The sequence below is a fragment of the Rosa chinensis genome, chromosome 5, assembly GCF_002994745.2.
Source record: "Rosa chinensis cultivar Old Blush chromosome 5, RchiOBHm-V2, whole genome shotgun sequence".
In the NCBI taxonomy this organism is placed as follows: domain Eukaryota; kingdom Viridiplantae; phylum Streptophyta; class Magnoliopsida; order Rosales; family Rosaceae; genus Rosa; species Rosa chinensis.
The window spans coordinates 75,234,289-75,244,211 of record NC_037092.1 but is presented as its reverse complement, the minus strand read 5'-3'; the positions used below and the strand labels follow the sequence as shown (position 1 = coordinate 75,244,211).

General features: G+C 37.2%; 2 protein-coding genes across 2 annotated transcripts; one reads left to right on the top strand and one right to left on the bottom strand.

Annotated features, from left to right (window-relative positions):
- The first annotated feature begins 2,678 nt into the window (after positions 1 to 2,678).
- Positions 2,679 to 5,651, top strand: LOC112164070 (receptor-like protein EIX2). The gene has a single exon (XM_024300310.1). It carries the CDS (start codon positions 2,679 to 2,681, stop codon positions 5,649 to 5,651), a length of 2,973 nt encoding a protein of 990 aa, XP_024156078.1.
- A 3,507-nt stretch (positions 5,652 to 9,158) lies between these two features.
- Positions 9,159 to 9,923, bottom strand: LOC112168436 (putative lipid-transfer protein DIR1). The gene is made up of 2 exons (XM_024305561.2): positions 9,484 to 9,923; positions 9,159 to 9,298 (listed from the first exon to the last, which is right to left on the bottom strand). Exons 1-2 carry the CDS (start codon positions 9,812 to 9,814, stop codon positions 9,282 to 9,284), a joined length of 348 nt encoding a protein of 115 aa, XP_024161329.1. The 5' UTR covers positions 9,815 to 9,923; the 3' UTR covers positions 9,159 to 9,281.

Genomic DNA, 9,923 nt, shown 5'->3' with positions numbered 1-9,923 from the left:
TCCAAAAATTGCGTATTATATATCAAAACGCTCGTATCGACGAGTGGATGATATACAATACCAGAAACTAACCATTACATGGCCGAAAGGCCACCATAACGCCACCACAGTCGGCGGTGCAACCACCACAACTACCACCGGCCAAAACTCAACACCACAACAATCAAGCCAACCAGAAATGTTCATCATGATGAGCAGAGCAACTTTCATACCTGGAGCTAAGCCTGGTTCGGCCTAGATCGTCCTAGATCAAGCTTGCAAGATCGGCCAATCGCAGCCGTCTGATCAAACCCCAGATTCGTTGTGCACCGTAGATTTCAAACCTAGATCTTCCACTCCACACACAAAATCGTCCTACAAGGTGGTTATGAGGATGATCAGAAGGAGGAGGAGATTCCGAAACTGAGAACGATCGGCCGAGGAGTCGCCGAAAATTGAGAAAATCCGACAGGATCCGACTACGTCTACTGTAGCTCATCCGATCTCCACTTTCTGATGGTCTCCGTCGCCGTCAAGCACCAGAGGGAGGACGGCGAGATGGTGGCGATCACGTCTGCGTTGGTTTCGTCGCCGGCGGACGTCGGGAACGGCCGGAAAAGTCGGGTCGGGTCACCGGGTTTGGGTCGGGTCGCACGGAGGCTGACGAGAGAGAACGGAGAGAAAAGGATTTCCAAAAAAGGAAATATGAAAATTATGAAATTATTTTCGGAAATTCCCTATTTATACCAAAATGGAAACTTCTTCCAATGGCCATAACTTCTTCATACGAACTCCGATTCTCGCGTTCCACATGTCCACGAACTCGTATCGACGCGCTCTACAACTTTCGTGAAGGAAGTTTTTGGAGAATCCCAACGTATAAAAAGTCAACCTTAGGCAACCCCCTTAAAACCATATTCTTCAATTAATTATTCACCCGAAACACTTCCGCTCCATCCACGAGCCACGAAACCATCCAATAACCATAATTTAGATTCCGGAAAATCCTCGGAAAATAAATACGAATTTCCGGGGCATCACACAAACTATACTATTGGCCTGTTGCATATAATGAAGCTCAATCGGTTTTTATCTGTTTAGGTGATAATATATAGGAAAAATAACAACTTTGGTCACTCAAGTTTTCTTTATTTGACACTTCAGTCATTTAACTTTGAAAAATATCAATTTAGTCACTTAAGTTCAACACCACCTATCACTTTGGTATTACAGTTAACTCCACCGTTAAAATTTTTTAAATATGATACATTTTCAAGATATTTTCATCATATCATAGAAATATTTTTATAAACATAAATAAATATTAAAAGAATAATTATTTTCATACATAATTAACCTACATCTCTTAGAAACCAAAAAAAAAGAAGAAAAAAAGACACTACATCTCTCAGACCTTGCATTAGTGCATTACTGATCGCAGATGCAATTATAACCCATAATTGTGTTCACAAAATTGCACACCAGAGGAGTTCATAAAACATATAAGGAGAGCTTTATCAAAATATCATATCTTTGCAGCTAGCAAATTAAAAACATCTACCTCACTGTTGAAGTGAACAACAAAACCCAGAAAAATAAAGAATGACAATTACCATTTCCAAGAGTAGGGAAGCTTACAAATTCAATTTAGCAAAAAATTATGAAGAATTACACAACTAAATCCTCCTAACACAAAAAGATTCAATCTTTAATCTCCCTGCACAAAATGACTCAATCCCTAATCAACTCAGAACTGGAAAATAATTAAACTCGTCTTATAAATAGCAGTGGGTTCTAGATGAAGAGCTGTTCCTTATCTTTGCACAGAGAAGCCAAAGCGTTGATGGCCTTGATAGCTCTTTCTTAATCTTAAGGACTTGGTCCTAGTCTGCGATGAAGTTGAGAAGGTCTAGTCTAAGTTTGGTTAATGATCTAATTATGAGTCTCTCTGTGAGAGAATAATGGTCTTTTACAAGGTTTGAGCTTTCAACTTGTAATGGATTAATAAGACTAGAGGGAGAGATTACTGTGTTTGGTCATGGAGGCCAACTAAAAACCTTCATTTATGCGATTGCAATTTGCAAGAAAATAAATTCAAGAAGGCTCAAATTAATTTTAATTTTTTCAGATTTATCTTTTAATGATTTGACCAAAACGTCCTCAATTTTAACGGTTTGTGAAGAAATATTTAACGGCAGTGACTAAATGTTAAATAGTGTTAAAGTTGAGTGATCAAAATGATATTTTTTAAAAGTCAATGACCAAAGTATCAAACAGATCAAAATTGAATGACCAAAATGATATTTTTTCTTAATATATAATTACCATCTTCATTAGAATTTGGTGGTATTACACTATTACTTATACAGCCTCAACTCCTCACACATATTATTTTAGTCCTGTCTCCTCACACATATTATTTTAGTCCTGTCTAGGATAAGTAGGGTTTGCAAAATGCCAAAATCCACCATGAAGCCAAAACATCGGTTTAGTCTAATGTATACCTATTAATTAACCAATTTTGTTATGAACTTGAAAAGACTTGCAAACTTGTGAAATGGGCCGAGCAGGCGAGGACTATGAATGTGGCGAACAAATTGAATTATATTTTAATATTGAATTTTACTTGCTCGTAGCCTTCTATAAATTCCACCAGATGTGTTCAATAATAGCCATCCACAACAAAGCAAACCTTAATTATGGATAGTTCTGCAAACTTTCCCAACCCTGTCTATCATTTCAATATTACTCTCTGTTTCCTCTTGTTTTTAGGCTCTTCATGCCTAAACACTAGTGAACTCTGCTTGGGAGATGGCCTTCCAGTTGTGAAATGCATTGACACAGAGAGAAGCGCGCTTCTCATCTTTAAGGCAGATCTTATCGATGCTTCGGGTAGGCTATCATCTTGGGAGGGTCAAAATTGTTGTCAATGGAAAGGGATTTCATGCAACAACCACACTGGTCATGTTGAAAAGATGGACCTCCGCAATACAAGTCCAGCTCCATCTATTGATGCTGAAGACCAGGAGTTTGAGGCTTATGAAGAGTCCTTTTTGGAGGGTAAGATAAATCCTTCTTTGCTTAGCTTGAAATATATGAGTTACTTAGACTTGAGCTCGAATGGCTTTCAAGGGCTTCAAATTCCTAAGTTCTTTGGTCAGCTTAAAAGTCTAAAGTATCTCAATGTCTCATCTTCATCTTTTGAGGGACAGATTCCACCACATCTTGGTAACCTATCAAACTTGAACTATCTTGACCTCAGTGGTAACTATTTATTGGAAATTTCTTCCATAAATTTGCATTGGCTTTCTCATCTCTTCTCTCTAAAATACCTCAGTCTGACTGAAGTGGACCTTAGCAATGCAGGAGCCAGTTGGCTACATGTTGTTAACATGCTTCCTTCCATGCTAGAGTTACACTTGTCTAGATGCAACATTGAAAGCCTTCCACCTTCACTTCACACCATGAACCTCACATCACTTTTGATCCTTGATATGTCATACAATGATTTTAAGTTCCCATTTCCAAAGTGGGTCTTTAATCTAACTAGCCTCAGAGAACTTCACTTGGCCAAGAATTCTTTCAGCGGTCCCTTTCCCAATGATTTCGTTAACCTGAAGTCATTGGAAGAACTTGATTTATCTCTTAATGGTCTTCACGGTCGAATTCCCAAATTCTTTGGAAATCTCTGCAACCTAAAGACCTTAATTCTTGCGGGAAACGCATTTGATCAGGGCATTCCAGAGTTTTTGGATGGTTTATCAGGTTGTGCAAATAATAAGTTGGAGTCACTAGACTTGTCTAGTAATATGCTGGTAGGCGAATTGCCTGCCTCCTTAGGGATGCTCCCCCATTTGCAGTACCTTAACCTCTTTGACAATCATTTGAATGGATCCATCCCGCAAAGTTTGGGACGACTCTCTGAGCTAGTTTATCTCGACTTGTCGGGCAACTCATTGGTAGGCTTTTTAACTGAAGCCCATTTCATAGATCTCGCCAAGTTAAAATACATTGCGCTGGGCAATATCAGTAAATTCAGTACCCCCAACCTACTTCCTTCCATCATTTTCAATGTGGCTTATGAGTGGGTTCCTCCTTTCAAGCTTGACACCATTTACATCAGGAACTGTCAAGTAGGTCCTGCCTTTTCACTATGGCTTCTATCTCAAACTAAACTAGTTTATGTCTCTCTAAGGAATACAGGCATCTCGGATTCCATACCAGAGGAATGGTTCGTGAAAATATCTTCCCAAGTCCAATATTTGGATTTATCTTACAACCAAATTCGTGGAAAGCTTCCAGTCCAACTGATAGTTCCAAATTTAGTGACTCTAGATTTGAGACATAATCAATTCCACAGCTCACTCCCACTTTGGTTATGTAAGGAGGCTTACTACCTAAATCTTGCTAGCAATTCATTTTGCGGGCCAATTCCGTTAACTTTTGACCAACATTTTCCAAATTTGCAACAACTGCATCTCTTTGAAAATTATTTGAATGGCACGATTCCATCCTCTGTTTTCAATATGCAGAAGTTGTTAGTCTTTTCTCTAAGAAGCAACAACATTTCTGGAGAGTTCCCTCAAGCATGGAGTATGTGGAGTGACATATACATTGTAGATGTTGGAGACAATCATCTCTCAGGAAATATTCCCAGTTCAATGGGTATCCCACGTTCACTTTTTATGTTGTCGATGAAGAACAACAAATTCGATGGTGAAATCCCGATGGCCTTGGGAAATTGCACCAAACTGAGGAGTATTGATCTTGGCGGTAATAGATTTACTGGAAACCTACCTTCATGGATAGGAACAAATGTATCCAAGGTGTTTATCTTACGGCTGCCATCCAATTATCTAAGTGGACATATTCCCCAGCAATTATGCAATCTTGGCTACCTTCACCTCTTAGATCTTGGTCATAACCACCTCTCAGGTACTATACCAAAGTGTTTGAATAATATGACTGCTCTAACAGATGTCAAGTTCAATGCTTATCCCTTATATCAAGCGTATGAACAACAAATAATGGTGACCAAAGGAAGAGAATTCCAATATAATAAGACTCTGAGGTGGGTAAAAAGCATAGATCTTTCCTCAAATAGTTTGGAAGGTGAAATCCCTGAAAAAATATGCAGTCTCTTCGCATTGGTTATCTTGAACTTGTCGATGAATCATCTAAGTGGAAATATTCCCTCGAAAATTGGAAACTTGCGGTCGCTCGAATTCCTTGATCTCTCAGTCAACCACCTTTCGGGACGAATTCCTCAAAGTATTTCATCTTTAACTTATTTGTCTCACTTGAATTTGTCTTACAATGAATTGAGCGGAAGAATTCCTTTGGGCAACCAACTTCAAGCACTTGATGATTCAACCAATATTTATGGGGGCAATCCATCACTCTGTGGGTTTCCCCTTTTAAACAAGTGCCCAGGAGATGACACACCTCCACAACCCACTTTTCCTCGTGGGAAAAGACATGAAGATGATAAAAAGCTTGGTTTCTACATCAGCGTAGTGCTCGGCTTTGTCGTAGGCTTTTGGGGTGTTTGTGGCACATTACTCATAAAGAAATCATGGAGGTATGCCTACTTTCAATTTTTTGATAGCATCCAAGACAAGGTAGCGGTGGCAGTTGCATTGAAAATAGCCAATTTCCAGAGGAAAATTTAATCGAAAGAAAGAAAATAAGTAAATTAGTGTTAAACTTAGCTATGTTATGATTTTCCTTTTTCTATCTTGTAATGTGTAACATTTTTTTTTTGAAAAGATTGTAATGTGTAACATTTGATGTACTTAATTCGTTTCTATTTTGGCCTAGTGGAATTCCTTTTTTTTTTTTTTGAGTACGTGGTCTAGTGGACTTGAGTTGTATGTTCTAACAAATAAAAAAGAAAGAAAAAAAAAGAGTTGTGCCTTTTGGAGGAGTAAAAGCAACTCCAACAGCTTCCCTATAATTTCTATATTATGGGGAAGCAAAAGTCAAAACTTTAACTTCTTTTTCTTCTCCAACTCCAACAAATTCGCTATTTTACAACAATCTTTAAAATCTCCATATTCTTCCTTAAAATTTTAGAGTTTGCTGTAAATATAAGGAATTTGGTTTTCTCTTTCCTCACTTTCTCTAAAATAGGGATAGTTATAAGGAATTTGTTAGAGCAAAAGAGACTTACTTTTCCCTAAAGTAGAGAAAAATCAAAATATAGGGAATCTGTTGGAGTTGCTCTAAGGATGTTACCCCCGCTCCTTTCTCCTCCTCTATGGGCGTTTTCATCTTTGTTTTTCATAAATAAGCAAGATGATCATTCAGAACCTCTACGCACTCGCCCTTTGGATTATCATTTTGGTTACCAAAGAGTTTAAATTTGAGTATGGAGATTAATTTTTATTTGATGTTCTGTACTGTCTATAATATTTATGGGAGCGTTAGGTGTTAAGTGTATGCAACTGCAATATTCTATACAGAGAATTCACTTTTGTCGAGCCAAGTATGACGGGTTTTTTTTTGTAATATTACAACATTAATGAAATTATCGCTTCTTTTAAAAAGAAAGTCTACTCACCCTTTAGATAAACTCTATGCCCTTTGAAAGCTAAGGCGTGTAGAGCTGGTATTCTGCTTGGTATTCACCAAAATTGGTTGTAAGTAGATATTGAAAGTGACTTTGCCCTGTTGATTATTGCACTTCAAAGTAAGGAATATAATTTCTCAGAGGTAAGCAGGGTTTTAGATGATTGTAAAGGATTATGTATATGCCTTTCAATCTTTTACAATTCGGCATATTTACCGTGAAGCAAATGGTGTAGCTAATAAACTTGCTCACCTTGCTAGTTTGTTTGTTTTAGATGATGTTCGGTTAGATAAGGCTCCTGCTATTATTCAGTATGTCCTTTACGATGATTATTGTAACTGTTTTATTGTAGCATGGGTTCAAGTTTTATGTCCCCTTTCCGGTTACGTAGTTCTGATTTAATAAATGATTTTGGGCATGGGGCTGCGCCTTCCAAGTAGGCTAGGTTTCAAACTCCTTCACAAAAAAAATATGTACAACATTAAATAAACACTTATATGTTTTCAGGAAGAAACCACTAAAGAGAGGAAAAAAAAAGTTATTAAAATTCACTAGGGAGCAGGGAAGAAGCTCCTCTATTCTACAATTTTTTATACCAACATCCCATCCAGCTCTTTTTTTTTTTTTATTATTATTTTTTATTTTTAAGAGTAAAGACCGGTGAGCTATGACATGCTAATTATTGATAAAAATTATTATTGTGGATGTCATAGGCTTGAATCTGACTAGTATGAAAAAAAAATTTAAAATTTTCAAATGGGAGCTTCTATTCATACCTCCAAAATTAGTATTTCGACCTCTTTTTTTTTTTTCAAGTAATAGTTGACTTTGTCAACTCATGTCAAATTACCAATAAGGACATAAAATAGGGGAGGAAAAGAAAAAAAAAGGCCTCTTCTTATCTCTAGTAGTTTTTAACTTGGAGAAAACCTTCTCCTCCAACATAAACTCTAAATTCACTGACCATTGTATCGCACCAATGTCTAACTCTGGTTTCTCGATTAGTACTACTAAAAGTCTAAAACCTAGAAGCATCAACTTGAGAAAATTGAAATTTTGGTTCTGCATCTTGATTACATGGTATGATGTTCTCGATTAGTCTGTACTCAAAACTAGAAGTATCCACTTCATAAACTTGGAATTTTGGTTCTTGGTTTGATTAAATGGTTTGATTTGGCACATGGTGCAAGCCATTGGGAAGAATGATTAGTATTTGTCTTAGAGAGTCCAGGACCTAATTTTGTTTGATCTTACTTTGAATGGCCTTTTATTTAATTACTCTTCTATAATTGTAGGCTTTTCGATTAACTTGGTATGGCCTGAAAGGTTGGTGCTATTATGCTATCTAACTATCTGATTGTTGGATTTCTTTATTTCCACTTCAATTCTCTTGTACTATAGTTTCATAGACTTGATATAAATAAGGGGACGTCTAAATCGACCAAAGACGGGGTGTTTCTAATCATTGTTGGTGCTTCAAGCTGAAATGAGTTGTTATCTTTTCTTGCCTTTTGTTCCCATGTGATCAACTCCACTACATCTCTTTTGTGATCGTCTGTAGTGTAGTCTGTATGATAGTTCTAGGGAGTTAGTTAGTTGAATCTCATTTGTACTGTTCTATTTACAATCCGCATTTCATATTGTTTGTCTTAGCTAGAAACTTCTTGCGTATCGTTGTATCCATTTATGTCAATTTGGGTAATGATATATATTTTTCAATTTATTTTTTTATTGGGTAATATTAATGGTCCAAATGTCCAATTGCAATAGAGTTGCCTTCGGTATTCCCAGGAAATTTTAGTAGTGCTTTTATCTTGAAACAACTAATTTAATTGCGTACAGTACGTGCATGAAGACCAGTAATAATAATATATTGAAGGAGAGAATTCAATACACCGATGTGCACTTGCACCGACATAAATGGATGGTTAGATTATATTAAATACATTCTTAGGTTATTAATAAAAATATTAATTATAAATATCAAGAGTTTAGATCATCTTATAAGTGTTAAGTCATTTGCACCGTCGGTGCATAGAATAATTTCCATATATAGAACTATTGAAGTAGCACTTTAGTAGTGCTTTTATCTTGAAACACAGTACATGCATGAAGACCAGTAATAATAATGGATTGAACTAATGAAGTAGCACTTAAGTAGTGCTTTTATCTTGAAGAGAGAATCTTGCGTGGGGCAGCCGCACGGACACGTGGTGGGGCAGACCAATCACTGTCCAGCAAGGGGGGTGTTTTCAGTATTGTACTTTAGGGAGTAGGGGCAGTTTCGAAAAAGAGAAAAAATTTCATTTCTTCTGATTGGGTGGCCCTAAAGCCACCTAGTAGGGAAACCTCCACTTAAGAATTTTCCTATCTTGAAACACAGTACATGCATGAAGACCAGTAATAATAATGGATTGAACTATTGAAGTAGCACTTTAGTAGTGCTTTTATCTTGAAACACAGTACATGCATGAAGACCAGTAATATATAACTAGCAACGTGCCCGTGTTTCTTGCGGGTAATATTGTGATGTTAATGGAAAATAGATCAACTAAAAAGAATAGTTGTTAATATGGATTGTACTATTGAAGTAGCACTTTATTTATCCTTTAAACCTGTAAGTTAAAAAGGCTCAATATATACTAATATATTTAAACATTAGATGATGTGAAAGCAACATGAGAATTCCACAGCTATATATGGGACCATCGTCTTGGGTCTTCATAATCGATCAAGGCACCGTATAAGCTTCAAAAGCATAAACAGAATGATAAGTAAAACAATTAGGCAACCCCATGAAATTTGAATTGTGAGCAGCATGCATGCATATATAGAGAGAGAATCATAAAGACAAACTGATCGATCAAGAAGACAAGAACAACGTAAGTACTAGAGACTCGTAATATAATCTGAATATTGGGAAACTAAGTTACCTCCGCACTTGTAACCCTTGGGACGTCTGGGATCCTTACAACGTTTAGGTATGGTGACTGCGATTGCTGGGTTGAGGCCACGACTCTGAAGTTCTTTAGAGAGCACAATGGCACAAAGGCAACGCTTGTCGACGCGTTTCACCAACGAGCAACACTTGTGAGAAACCGCGATGCTCCCATCTTGTGCTGCTGGTCCACATGAAGCAAGCTTGTATACCACAACCTCCGGGTTGCTTCCACACTCCCCAGCCCCATCAACCCCCACATCAAATCCCCAAAGATTGCCTACAGTTACTAGCATTGCTAGCATGATGACGATGAGGTACTTCATCACTACAATACCTCTCGATCACTTCTGATTCTGAGGATGATGATATTACTGGTTGCATATATGCTAGTCCGCTTTGTGCTTAATTTATAGAAAAACAAGAAAGAAAGTA